This window comes from Macadamia integrifolia, chromosome 5 (assembly GCF_013358625.1).
Source record: "Macadamia integrifolia cultivar HAES 741 chromosome 5, SCU_Mint_v3, whole genome shotgun sequence".
NCBI classification, from domain to species: domain Eukaryota; kingdom Viridiplantae; phylum Streptophyta; class Magnoliopsida; order Proteales; family Proteaceae; genus Macadamia; species Macadamia integrifolia.
Genome location: NC_056561.1, coordinates 44318659 through 44333595, shown reverse-complemented (window position 1 = coordinate 44333595; position 14937 = coordinate 44318659). Strand labels below are relative to the sequence as shown.

The following is a 14937-nucleotide window of genomic DNA, read 5'->3' as shown; positions in this document are numbered from 1 at the left end:
CTCGGCATTTTCCCAGATGATCTGATGCATTTGCCACCTGATAGAGAGTTGGAGTTTGCTATAGATTTGACTCCTGGAGCAGCTCTAGTATCTAAGGCTCCATACAGGATGGCACCAGCTGAATTGAAGGAGTTACAGATGTAGTTGCAGGAATTATTGGAAAAGGGGTTTATTCGCCCAAGTGTTTCACCTTGGGGTGCCCCAGTATTGTTTGTCAAGAAGAAGGATGGCAGCTTGCGTATGTGCATAGATTACCGAGAGTTGAATAAACTAACCATTAAGAACCGGTATCCATTGCCACGCATTGATGATTTATTTGACCAACTGCAGGGTGCCAGGGTATTTTCAAAGATAGACCTTCGATCAGGCTATTATCATCTCAAGATAAAGAGCAGCGATATACCCAAGACAACATTTAGGACTCGGTATGGTCACTATGAGTACCTAGTGTTATCTTTCGGGTTAACCAATGCACCGGCAGCATTCATGGATTTAATGAATCGAGTATTTCATGATGTACTCGATAAATGGGTAATTATTTTTATTGATGACATCTTGATCTACACCAAGACAGAAGAGGAGCACACTCAGCACTTGAGAATGGTGTTACAGAGGTTGAGAGAACAACAGTTGTTTGCCAAGTACAACAAGTGTGAATTCTGGCTTGAACAAGTTGGATTCCTGGGGCACGTAGTGTCTAAGGCCGGAATCGAAGTAGATCCCAATAAGGTGAAAGCAGTAGTAGAATGGGAATGCCCCAAGAATGGCACTGAAATTAGAAGCTTCTTGGGTTTGGCTGGATACTACCAGCATTTCATTAAGAATTTCGCCCGAATCTCAGCACCAATGACTAAATTAACCAAAAAGGGTGTGAAATTTGACTGGGCAGAGGAATGTGAGAAGAGTTTCCAGGAATTGAAGAAGAGGTTGGTGTCGGCCCCTGTGTTGACCATCCCTGAAGGCACAAGTGGAATGATAGTCTACACTGATGCTTCCAAAGTTGGTTTGGGTTGCGTTCTCATGCAACGCGGTAAAGTAATAGCGTATGCATCCCGACAACTAAAGGAGTATGAGAAGAACTACCCCACTCATGACTTAGAACTAGCCGCAGTCATTTTTGCCCTTAAGATTTGGCGACATTATTTGTATGGGGAGAAGTGTGAGATATACAGTGATCACAAAAGTCTGAAGTACTTCTTCACCCAGAAGGATTTGAACATGAGACAGAGGAGATGGCTTGAGCTCATGAAGGATTATGACTGCGACATTCAGTATCATCCCGACAAGGAAAATGTAGTGGCAGATACATTGAGTCGGAAGGCACAGACTGTGTCACTCTCATGCTTAGCAGTCAGCCCACCACTCATGCAAGAGGCGATGCTAATGGATGAAGCCCTCTTGTATGAAGGAGCAACCTTAGAATTGGAACGTCAACCAAAAAACCTTAAATGGTTGACTGTATCCTTGACGGCTCTACGGGTGCATCCGGTTATTAGGCAAGATGTAATAATGAAACAACCTTTGGATCCTGAATTGCACTGGATCAGAGTTAAGGTTCAAAATCAAACAATGAACGACCCAGATTTTGTTTTAGCCAGTGATGGGGCATTGATGTTTCGAGGCAGATTGTGTGTACCTGATGATTTGGATATACAAGATAAGATAGTACGAGAAGCACATAGCTCCGAGTACTCACTTCACCCAGGAAGTACCAAGATGTACAAAGACCTCAAACAAAATTACTGGTGGCCAAGCTTGAAAGTCACAATAGCTCTGTATGTGGTGACTTGTCTCACATGCCAGAAAGTAAAAGCTGCGAGGCATCGACCTTATGATACTCTTCAATCACTCCCAGTATTAGAATGGAAGTGGGAGAGGATTACAATGGACTTCGTCACCAGACTACCATGTACACCTAAGGGAATGGACGCGATATGGGTGATCGTTGATCGGCTTACCAAGACTGCTCATTTCATTCCCATCAAGACCAAGTTCTCTATGGCCAAACTAGCACAACTTTACATGGACAACATAGTGTGCTTACATGGAGTGCCAGTGAACATTGTATCAGATAGGGACCCAAGGTTCACTTCCAGATTTTTGAAAAGCTTACAGCGTGCCTTGGGATCACAGTTGAATTTGAGTACTGCCTTCCACCCACAGACGGATGGTCAGTCGGAGAGAACCATACAGATATTAGAGGACATGCTCAGGGCATGTACAATGGAGATGAGTGGCAGTTGGGAAGAATATATACCTCTTATGGAGTTTGCCTATAACAACAGCTACCAAGCTACAATTGGGATGGCTCCGTATGAGGCATTATATGGCAGGAAGTGTAGAACTCCTTTGTATTGGGATGAGGTAGGCGAACGTCGAATGTTAGGACCTGAGATGATACAGATGACTTGTGACAAAGTCGACGTTATTCGAGAACGGATTAAAGCAGCCCAGTCCCGTCAAAAGAGCTATGCGGACACTCGCAGAAAAGACATCGAATTTCAGCTAGGAGAAAAGGTATTTCTCAAGATCTCTCCTACTAAAGGGTTGCAAAGGTTTCACCGAAGGGGGAAGTTGAGCCCAAGATACATTGGACCATTTGAGATCTTAGCCCGGGTTGGCTCAGTAGCCTACATGCTTGCTCTGCCACCTTCACTTGGGGATGTTCATAATGTGTTCCATGTATCCATGCTGAAATGATACGTTCATGATCCTCTCACGTATTACCCGTGGAGCCAGAATACCTTGAAGCTGACATGACCTATACAGAGCAGCCAGCTGAAATTTTGGAATGAAAGGTGAAAACCCTTCGCAACCGCTCCATTTCCTATGTAAAGGTGCGATGGGCTAATCATTCACTTGAAGAAGCGTCTTGGGAGAAAGAGGATGAAATGCAATCCAAGTACCCTCATCTTTTTAATCAACCAGGTACGCAATTTCGAGGACAAAATTTTTTAGAAGGGGGGTAAATGTAATACCCTACTTCTTAAACCCAGTCTGATTTCACGGTTGATCCGGTTTAACTATGCAAGACCCGAACCGGTGAGAGTTGGAGCGGGTTCCTTATGGACTATGATGGCAAGGGTGACCTTAAACACCGGCTGGCCCGACAAGTCCGAGCCAGTGCCAGAAGAGACGAGAATACCCAACCCGTGTACATGCACCTATCATAAGGCCATATACGGATAAAGCAGGTATGTAGCCGTATATTAAGGTGCATACGTATATTACATCGTATGCCAAGGGTGGGGTTCACGCCGAGGCCCGAGCTCTGTCAAAATCTCAAGTTTTGGCGGACAGGTGGGCGGACAGGTGGGCGCACCCACCCACCTGACTGACCCATCCATGTGAACTATTTAGTTATTTAAGAAGTATATATATAGCATTTATGATTTTCTTTTCTTTCTCATTTATGACACTCGTACGTTGGTGAGAGGAGTAAAGAGGAGAGAGAAAAGAAAGGGAAGAAGAAAGGAAGAGAAGGAAGAGGAAGAAGAGATGGATATCATCAGCGCCGAAGCTTGATCTCCCCATTCCGGCGCCGGAGGAGTGATCTTCAACACTAGATCTACATTTAGAGGTAAGCAAAGTTGGGTTCCTCAAACAATCACCATACCCAAGTAAAACCCTTGATTCAAGTAGGGTTTCTTGAGATCTTGTAAATCTCCTTTGAAATGATGAATCTAAGGTTTAATAGATGATTTATGTGTTGATCTTGAAGGATTTGAAGAGGTATTGACAAGGTTGGAGAAACATTGTGGATTTGAAGTGATTTTGGGGTTTTGAAGGTGTTCTTGAGCAAAGAAGGTAAGATGGCTTCCCATTCCTTAAATCTAACCTAGATATAGGTTAGAACCATCCTATAAGACTTTGAAAGTGTGAAGAATGGGTTTGGAAAAGCCCCATTTCAATCCCCAAAGAATGGAGGAAGTTGGGAAGAAACAAAAGTTTTCCCGCCAAGACCGGTGGGCCATCTGGCCTGCCTGTGGGCACCCGCCTGAGAGGGCAGGGCCTTCGGGCACAATCGGCTGGCCAGACCGGTGGGCTAACCGGTGGGCCACCCTGCCCGTCGATCTTAGCAGACCCCCTGGCCCAATCGACGGGCCAACCGTGGGCCAACCTGCCCGTCGGTCCAGACCGGTGGGCCAGATCCGTGGGCCAGGCAAGTGGGCTGTCTGACCCACCTGAGAGGCCCCGATTGTGATTTTTACGTCCGATTGGACCCAAATCGAACGTGTGACCTTCTTTTAGGATTCTAAACATGATCGTGTCATTGGATCATGTTAATTTGGATTCCAAAATGGTGAAGTACTAACCCCGCTCACTCATGTTAGGTTCACCAAATTCTACACGTCTCGCACCGGATCTCACCTGTACCGAACGGGAATCCTTGTACACTACAGGTAAGTGGGGAGAGGACGTTTGGCCTTGTTTCAAGGTATTATTTGGCATTCATTTAATTATATCTAGTCTATTCATGCCATCATGAATATGCTATGTAGATTAGTCATCCTCACATTGTTATGCATGTGTGCTATGTTTACTTTCTAAATGCCAAGTGATGAAATGCTTATGTGATGAATGTTGACATCATTGTGCATAATGCATTAATAGACTAGATGCCGTAGTCGGCTTGGAAACGAGTGCATTGGTGGCCCGTGGTATGGGACGCGGTGGCACTATGTAATCGTACTATTGTCATATAGGAGCATGCGGTTTAGGATTTTCACCATCCCGTGCTACGACCCTTCCCAATAGGGGTTAAGGTGTTGGGTTACCATTTGGGGGGAAGCAATGGTCGCGGTTGTCGGGTCACTGTAGCGGTTAGACATAACGCCCGGTGGGTCATTAAGACAGTCGGTAACCCCGGTGGTATATTCAAGAGGGCCAATCGTACTGCTTTTAAATTGTTGGAGTCAGCACCTTTAATTTCAGTCATTTACTTTTCTGTTGAGAGCCGATGGTCGGCATATTTTTATTTTTTCGAGTACTCACGGTGGGCCTTCTCCGACAGCCCTATGGGCGTATCGCGGGATGGAGTTCGCGGCTCGTACCTGGAGTATAAGCGCATTGTGGCTGTAGTAGCACTAAACCAAATACTTAGTAATGTTGCTTAGGTGGATGTGATTTAAAATGTATTGCATAGCATGTAGTGCATATGATTGTGTTTTGATGTGTGGACTGCTGTGTGGTCCATCTTTCCACTTACAGAGCTAGTGAGCTCATCCCACGTGTGCACCTCTTTTTAGATGATTTTGAAGGTCATACATCTGAGGAGCATGGGGTGGGTCCCATAGTCGAGTTCTCCGAAGAGGACTGGTGGGCCCCTGAGGAGTTGTGCACGGCACTGATTGCTAGTGTGAGAGTTGTGCTGCGGGACCGTAGTTCTGATGCCGAGCTGAGCTCCACTTTGGAGGCTAAGCTGAGCTCTACCATGTGATGCCGAGCTGGGCTCAACCCTTGATGCCGAGCTGAGCTCTAGCCTTGATACCGAGCCGAGCTGTATACTCTGATTTTTTATGCTTTCCTTTATGTACTTGATATATGAATTGTACCTTTATTGTGTAAATATCATGCCTTCGGGCCCACATGTATATAACTATTGTATCACAATTCGGGTATCAAGTATTATGGGAATATTCATAAGTAAACCAAGTCTTCCGCTGATCTGATAATCTTTTATTAGTTGTGTGTATGCTGTGGTGGACTACAGTATCAGATGATCCTGGCAGGTTTGGGTTAACCGGTGTTAACTCGGTCACTGGCCCGGTTCGGTGTGAACGGGGTGTGATATGCTAAACCCGATAGTGGGCATTACTCCATGCATGTAGGCAACTGGCCAAAGCACATATTTCTTGTGCTGTGGATGTATATGCTCGTATTTGTATTGTGGATTGGAGTGCTTGGCTGCAGAATGGGTGTGTACATCTGGTAGACCTGACCACTTAGTGTTACAGTGTGGATATGCATACGACTGTGTATGTATGTGACAGTGATTACCGTGTGAGGTTTATGAGACAGCTCTGGTCAGCAATACAGGTTATGTGAGTAAGTTTCATGCAACAGTAAGAATGGTCAGTAGTATACATAGCAGCTCTGGACAGAATCAATAGACTGTGTTATTGAAGTGTAAATAGTGATTGCCACATCAGGGGTACAGTTGAAAAATGAAAAAATATTTGGCACACTGATTCACCCCCCCTCTCAGTGTCAATTGGGACCCAACAGGTAGAAGGTAGAAAAATGGGATTTAATTCATTAGTTTAGTTAGTTGCTATTTAATTCAATAAAGGCCCATTAGGCCATTGGTCAGTTGTAAAGTCATATATGGACTATTAGTTAGTTAGTTCTACTCCATGTTGGAGTCATAAAGTCAAGTCCTAGTCCTATTTTGAATTCCTAGTTGTAGTAGGAGTGTCTAGTCCTATTGGGAAACTAGCTCCTAGTTGTAGTTTGATTGCTATTCTGCCCTCTATAAATAGAGGAGCCTATGTACTCATAATTGGAGTTTTGAATGAATGAATTACTGAGTGATCTTTAGCTAAAAAAGCTATTATTGAGAGGTGAGATGCCTAAACCTTTGAGGGGTGTGATACCCAAAACCTGAGGGGTGAGATACCCATTCCTTTATTCTCTTTTACCCTTCTCAACCCTCCATCGATTCTTCTTTTTCTATTTTTATTTTCTGTTTATTGTTATTAGAAGTTCAGACCTGTTAAAGCATACAAAATCAGAATCAGCCAGCCAAAGAGTTCTTGTTCTTGAAGCCAATTGACCCTCATTGCTACCCAAGTTTGAGATCTAATCTATAGATCCTTTGGAGGACTAGTTTTATACTCTAAGAAGATCAATCAATCCTCTCTTGAAGGTTATCTGAAGAAGACAAGTTGATGTTGCTGCAGAATTCTTCACATTCTCTCTCTTAGGTCTGAAAATCAAGAAAGTGCGTAACTCCATAACTAGCCGTCAGAAGCCCTTCATATTTAGGGGTTTTTGTGCCCTCCCTCGGGACTATCTACACCCAAAAGTATAGCTCAATCGGACTCCCACAGACATGGCCGCACCTTTCTCTCTCTAGCTCTATAGAAGATCTTTCTTTCTCCTATCGGGTTGGGTTTTGGGCTGGTTTTGCTCCTATATGGGTATTGTATCCTTGAGGGTTTATTTGATGGTATTATTTTTTTGTTTCTTGCTCCTATTTGTATTGTTTGGGGTTATAAATTGCGGAGTTAGTTACTTGTAATCTACTCCTATATTATCATTCCACTAGTCTTTCATCCTTTTCAAACAGACTAGTTGACAAAGCTCCTCTCTTCAGACAGAAGGGTACTTTCCTGCACGGTTCCGATCCTACTGATGTTCATATGGTTGTTGATACTGGAGCAGAAGCAAACTTCATTTCTGCTAAATTTGTTCAAGCACACAACCTTCCACAGAAGCAGCTTTTCAAGAAGATTCACGTGTAAGGTTTTGGACCCACAGCTCGAGACGAGACTCCTACAGTTGTTTGAGTACATCTACAGTTTGGGCCACTACAGTACCATGTAACTTGCTTGGTCACCCCATCGGCACAGTGCGACATTCTTCTAGGGCGATCTTGGCAGCGATGTGCTGGTATCCTCTATGATGGTGCACGGAACTCCATCAAGGTGAAGCACGGAGGGTGTACGTATTTAATGTGGCCACACGCATTATCAGACATGCCACATCATCGACTGACTCCTGCTCTAGTGACACATCATCCTACTCCCTCTTCACGGAATTATATACCCCTCATTTGCTTCGAGATATGTGCCACCTCATCGATGAGAAATTTACAAGGGTATCTTAGGAGCACGACCTAACTCGACGGAGTCGAGTTCTTTTAAGACCAGGAGAGCTGATGGAGTTGGGCAATGGGATAAGACATCTCTTTTGATTTGCTTTCCTTGTTTAGAGTTAGAATTAGTTTGGTAGTCTTTATTTAAATTGGATTTTATTTTAGTTTCTATATAGGTTAGTTTCCATGTTTAATTAGTTACCAATGTTATGCTTTGAATTTTCTTATATAAGCCATATAATACACTAGTGCAGACAGATTTGGAAGATTTTGAAGAATTGAACAATTGAAAAATTGTTATGGCTACAGTGTGGCTTGCATCTTACTCTTCCCATCTCTGATTTTCTTCCCTCCTTCTCCTCTCCTTTTTCTGGTTGTTTTCTCCCAGCCCCTGTTCAGGGCGACTGTAGCAGGTTCAGAAGAAATCTTCGCTGGAGCTTATCTCCAGTCGATTGACTCTGATATTTGGGTCGAAGGCGACCCAAACCCCAGAGACCTCCAAAGTCAATCTCTGTAGTGGGTTACGAGACTGATTTCAAGACTGAACTTTACTCTACTGCCAGGTTCTATTTCTGGTTCTTCCCGTAGCCTCCCAGCCTGCAGATCCAAGTGCTTATCTTGTGGGATCGATAGAGCCTCTTCCTGAGAAGCTTCGCCTGAAATTTCAAGCCAAACCAAGACCTATCGAATGAGCTTCATCGACTTGAGGTTGCTTCAGTTCCACTGGTTTTTTGAGTTCTATCGTGACCTAAGGTTGAAGAAGGTTGTTTCTCTATATTACAAGTAATGACAAACTGTTATAATTACATAAAACCACCCCTTGAGTGAACTTTTGTTCTTTTATCTCACTTTCTTTAAAATTTTAGAGTGGTCCCTTATATTAAAGTTTTAGTTTCAAAACTACCCCAATTGCTATCTAGTTACTTCTAAAGTCCTGTTTGTTCTTATATTACGGATTTGCCACCCAAACTCTTAGTCTGAGCTATCTATTATTCTTGTGGGCTCATAAGCGATCCGAGTCTAGCTTTGGAAACCAGATCTGCATCATTTGCCTAGAGAAAGTGAATACATGTGACAAGCTACATAGAAGAAGACCCAATAGGTCTCTCCTACCTCAAAGATGTAATTTGTGCATGAAAGATGAGAACACGGTGAATTACTTGTTCATTAATTGTGATTTTGTGGAGGAGGTATATAGCACCATTTTTTTTTTTTTGGTGGCTTTTAGGAATTTGTTGGACTGCATCTGTAGATTTTAGACATTCATGATCTAACATGCTTTTGGTGTTCCATCCCTTTCAGTAAGGGGGGGCAACGCTGTGGAGATTCATTTCAAAAGCGAGGACAATTGTGTTTAAAGATGAAAAGCAATCAGCTAAGAAGATTTGCCAAATGATTATGGTAGTTGCTATGGGTCGCACACTGTGTCACCGGTTAACTTATATCCCAAGGTGTTCTATTTGATTACATCATGACTCATTAGAGAATGGGGGCAGGTGGCAAGGTCTAGAGCACAGGAAGAGGTCATATTAAGTGAATGGTCAGACATCTACATCAGCTGTTACAACTCAACTCAGCTCAACCTTCCCAACTAAATGGAGTCGGCTTTATGAACCCTTATTCTCCATTCAGCTCTATTTAAAGCTATACTTGTTACAAGTCCTAAGCCATGCATGTCTTTCCTCGCCACTTTTCCTAGTCATTTTAGGTCTACCGGTGGCTCTTTTAGCTCGTTCAATCTGAATCAAATCACCCCTCCTTCCTGGAGCATTCAAGGCCTCAGTTACTCATCTATACAACTGTCAAACTGAATTTTGATGGAAGTAGCATGGGCAACCTGGGACTGGCAGAGATTTGAGGTGTGTTTTGAGACTGCATGGGTTATCTTGCTGGTGTTCTCAGGACCATTTGGACATACTGACTCTAAAACAGTGTTGATCGAAGCAGTTATCAAGGTCTATCACCATATGCATCTAGACCATGGAGTCATCTTGTGGTAGATAGTGGCTTAGCGTTTGTAACAAAATGGTTATCAGAAAATTCACACCTTCTTTGGATGTTGGCATCTCATTAGGGCAGCAACAGCTATGTGTACCAAGAAAACATGTCGTTCTCATGGAAGGAAGCCAAGATCTACAAAGCAGATGCTATGGCCAAAGAAGGGGTGGGTACAGAGTTGATGTATATAGGGCTGTATAGGGCCATCTTTATTGTATAATACGTGTGGCCTGTTGTTTCACTGTAGAGGTCCTGCCCTTTGCCCCTTTTTTGGTGGAGTACATGTTCTTTTGGCCTTTCGGCCCAATAAAATTTTGTTACTCTTTTTCATTTTTTTTAAAGACTCATCTAATGTTGACATGGAGTTGGAGGTAATGTCCTTAGGGATACACTTCAAATTAGATAACTCGTGATGCTCTGGATTGTATCTGAATTAACCTGGAAGCATGGTGGATGAAATACTGGTTCAAGAGTTCTCACCAATGTGTCTTAATTGAATTTTGCATTGTTAGTGGAATCATAATCTTCTTGGATATTGTTCATCGTCATTGGTGCAGTTTCTGTATCCAATGGCATCAGCCTCTAGTGTACTCATGTGACTTGCAGTTACACATGTTGATGCTATTACTCAGATGAGTGCTTTTTTAGCATATTCTCAAGTATTGTTTACATATTTTCCTCATATGTCTGCATATTTAGCTATTCTTTCTGTTTCTGACACTATATATGGACCAAGTTATTTTAAATGTGTGCTCAATTATGTACCAATTAAAAGGATGGATCTGTCACCATTCAAATTTATTGAGGCTACAATTTCTCTTCCTCCATTCCTGTCTGTGATTCGAAATGGTTAGTGCTCGAACTAGCAGTCTACTCTCTTTCAATTTTCACTGCAACCATCGTTTTTATTTTTTATTTTTTTAAAGTCCGGCATCACATACATTTCTGTGTACATATAGCTGTTATACAAGATATTTCATCTACTTCCATGTTTTCTACCTTACTGCATATATTGCCTTGCCGTTCCTCCATATTCTATACTGATGGTGTGGTGTACAAACTTCAGTTTTTGTTTGGAGTTTTACCTCCTGTTTATCTCCCTGACATGGCAGATGCAAGCAGTATTTAGGATTGGCCAAGGAATACCACCACCAATTCCTGATTCTCTATCAAAAGATGCTCGGGATTTCATCGACCAATGCTTACAGGTTAACCCAGAAAAGCGGCCCACTGCTGCTCAGCTCTTGAACCATTCATTTGTGCAGCGGCTACTACCAGCTTCATCACTCCCAGGATCCGCAGCTTCATCACTCCCAGGATCTCCTTCGCCTCATAACAGCAGACAGTCTTGAGTTTTGTCTTCCATCAATTTTGGTGCTGAAATATTTGAGGTAAAGATCGTTTTGTATGTTTCAAGCATTATAAATTAAGGTTGCTGCCATCTGCAGAACTTGTTTAGACACTGTTCAAGTTACCATGTTGAATTACAGGATCCATGGTTTTGAACACCTTGGATACTCTGTCTAGGGTAATCCAGCCAGGGCCTGACATGTGACTTTTGAATGCATATGGGTTGGTCAAACTGACAAGGGATCCCACGCCCATCTCATTGGACAACCTTCCAGCTCAAAACAAGTAGTGTTAATGCAGTAAAAGTGAGTTTAGCATTCAAAAAATTACAATTGCCACTATTCATCACACTAAAATGGGATCCTTGTAATTTATGAAATTTAAGGTGTACTTTTTAACCACAGTGACCATTGAGATGGTTATGTGGTCTTCAATCACATGGACCCACCCATAATACATGGCAAATTGTGACAGATACCAATGGTAATGAGTAGTCGTATAGTTTTGTCACACTGATGATGAAGAACGGCAATTCGCTTCATCATTTTCTTCTTTCAATGTGGCTATAGAACAGATTCTGCCTTCCTAATTTCTTTTTGCTACTCTACTTCTATCAATATCCTGTAATTTGGTGATCTGTTGCTTGATGTGCACAGTTTTAACTTTGCTTGCATGTCTTATATATAGTCCAACTGGGTGATATCCTGCTGAAACCCTTAAGCCCTCCATGCTGCACGCCAAGGGTCAATCTAGCCGTGAATCTAGAGCACCAGAAGGGCATGCATATGGCTGATGCTTGTATACTCCATTTTTCCAAGTTGAGAGATTCTCTACATTGGAGAGCAACTTGTATTTTCGTCATCCCTTTTTCCCCTTGTGGGGTAATTGATTTCTTTAAATGATTGTTTAGTGTGCAATCGTTTTCTTTTCAGTAGATAAGTGGGAATAGGGGAAATTTTTGTGTTTTTTTTTTTTTTTTTTCTGTTTGTAAAATTAAATTTTAGTTTGTATATAAGTTCCAAGTGTATCAAAAATGTAATTATTTTTTCGTCATGTATCGGATGAGGCAGAGTTGTATCTTCAGAAAGTCTCATGCACTGAGGGTTTTTGTTGGTTTAGTGTGCCTATTTAGTGTTTCGTTTGTTGTGTTTTCTATATCAGATAGCAATGTTTGTTGTAAGAGGCCTAAGTTAATAAATAAGGCTTTATTATGAATGTGGCCCATTGGGAAACCAACGTTCCCTTGGGTTTTGGGTGACAAGCACTGGCCATTGAATGAGTGAGAGTTTCTTCTATTTTATTTAGATTTTAAGACTTCCCTCTCCAGAACTTTGCATTAATGTAGTCTATATCATTACAAATTTCAAAGAGAACTAGAAACAAGACATCATGTAACTATGTAAGTAGGGACATACCTGAGAGCAGACTTGATCAAAATAGATATACTGGCTTGGGATATAGGGGGGGATTTTGACACCTAGATAGATAGGTTTAAGGTTGGATTGCCACGTTTCAAATCCAGATTCTCTCTAACCCCTCCAGCCCCTCCAGGGCAGTCCGATAGCTAGGGGGACCTGCATGTATGCCAAGGCCCTCCCGGCCGTCGGATGCAAGCTGGAGGGGTGGAGCATTGGAGAGGATCTGGACGCTATCAGTACTTGATAGGAACTGCGGGCTCTCCTCTGTTTTCTCATTGGAACTCAGAGAGGAGGTAACCCTTCTTTGGAAAAATTGGATGTTAGGAAACTATTCAGTTTGGCTGCTAAGGACTCATTTTTCGTATGTCCCCGCAAATAAATAAAAGGAACTTGAGATTTGGAGAGCTATTGTAAACTATAAACTTTAGTAAAACACAAGATGAAACTTCAAGACCATACATATGTTTACATCATTCCATAACCTAAAATCACACGAGGAAATACAGAAAGCGGAAACCCACATATAAAAATTATCAATCATTTAGAGCGTTAAGCCTGAACCTTGCAATTTATGTTCTGTGATTCGATCTAGCTGCTCCATCATCTCATGTGTCAGGTAAGTCGTCGAATCTCCAACTTTACCTTTCCTGAATAAAGCACTGTATGTAACACCAACAGGATTTGTTGCAGCCATATTCACTGCTAAATTACTCAAATTCTCGAAACTGCATAGTTTTATTATTTGATCAACTACCCCTTCCTTCTCTTCTATTGAGGAGAAAGGGCATCCCATAAACTCTGCCATCCTTTTCAAGTGAAGAACAGGTTCCACCTGCATCTCGTCGTACTTGAGGAAGAGCAGACTTTGAGGCCGTTCCAAGCTCGCTTTCCAATACCCCAACACATGATCCCAAAATGGCCCAAATTCAGATATCCCTTTGCAAAACAACTCAAAGGTTTCTTCCAATGTCACAGGTTCCATTGAACTGTTCTTTGATCTTAATTTGTTGATAAAATGCCAATAGGACACTAAAGTATCATTAGTGTTCCTGCAAATATAAACTATTCGGCAACCAGAATGTCTTACCGATTGTGGTAGCGATGTGTAAGGCATGTAAGTAGCCAACAATCTAGGTGATGAAAGGATGTCAAGGTTAGGAATCCGATCACCATTGACATTGTTGTTGTATAACCTTATCTCCAATGTCGGAACGAGATCATGAGAGTTGAATTTGTGGAAAGGATGTTGGTGATCATCTAGAGAATGGGATTTATGATTCATGACGGCGAAGACTAGCGATTTCAGCCAAGTTGTACCACATTTGGGGGTGGCAGCGATAAGGATATCAGTGGGATGTGCTTTGAAGTGATCTTGAACTGCCAATGGACCAATCCCAACAATATCGGAACTGTACCAAAAGCTTTGATATTGGTACATTGGATTACCAAACCAAATTTTTATTGTGGGAAGGGTTGCAACAGTCTCTTTGAGTCTCTCGTGGATTCTCTCATCTTCTTCCTCTTCTTCTTTGCTCTTGGGAGCGAAACACGTTTTGTAAGGGATGTTGTCAGCCATGAGTGGAAGAAGAAGAAGGAAGCAACTTGGTCTGTCTAGACCTAACTCTGAATTCTTTATATCAGTGTTGGGGAACGAAAGGCTCCTTCCTCGATCACGCAAAGTGATTGCTTCAAATTGTGGAGCAAACAAGTGGTCCATCAAGGGAGAATAATTTCACGTGCAGTAGTGCTGTAGTGACCCCTAACTGCACATTTCACTGCAACATTGCTCAGCATTTCACGTGTTGTGTCAGGCCATTGGAAGTTTGGCACATGGGATTGAAGAAAGTAAACTCGACAAGTGGACACCGATTGTATAAGCATGATTGAAAGAAAGGCTCATCATATACACGTGATAACTTCAAATGGTGGAAGAGTTCATCAAGTGGTTCACACAATGCACAGGTCGAACTGCAAAAATGGACACCGATTGTACGCATGATTCTCCACTTGGATGCTAGGGGATATTAGGATGCTTGAGAGAGAGAGAGAGATAGACTGGTGACAATCCGATCTAATCAGGTGGGAATCGGATACAATGGGTTTAGTGCCTAAATCAGTCCGATTGAACCAATTTCAGAAGGATGAAGAAAATGAATTGGAATCGGCCATGATCCAATTGCAATTCAGGGGCAGGCGATTAGGATTGACGGGAATTGGATTCGGAATCGGTGACCACTGATTCTGATCCAAATCACACGGTTTACCAATCAGATACCCAATTCTTCAAATATGAGTCTGATTCTGAAAGTCTCAAACTCTTATTTCTGTGCAACGTAAGGAACAGAAAACTTG

At 42.3% G+C, this 14937-nt stretch overlaps 2 protein-coding genes across 2 annotated transcripts in view; one reads left to right on the top strand and one right to left on the bottom strand.

The window, feature by feature from the left end:
• LOC122080154 (mitogen-activated protein kinase kinase kinase 1-like) overlaps positions 1-12322 on the top strand; it is a 50461-nt gene extending 38139 nt beyond the window's left edge. Inside the window, exons 7-8 of the mRNA XM_042647061.1 lie at positions 10930-11208; positions 11855-12322. Coding sequence (XP_042502995.1) covers positions 10930-11169 — 240 coding nt within the window. The 3' untranslated portion in view covers positions 11170-11208; positions 11855-12322. The remainder of the gene's footprint in view (positions 1-10929; positions 11209-11854) is intronic.
• An 804-nt stretch (positions 12323-13126) lies between these two features.
• On the bottom strand, positions 13127-14302 carry LOC122078098 (cytosolic sulfotransferase 5-like). Its single transcript, XM_042643959.1, has one exon. It carries the CDS (start codon positions 14300-14302, stop codon positions 13127-13129), a length of 1176 nt encoding a protein of 391 aa, XP_042499893.1.
• Positions 14303-14937: the final 635 nt, after the last annotated feature.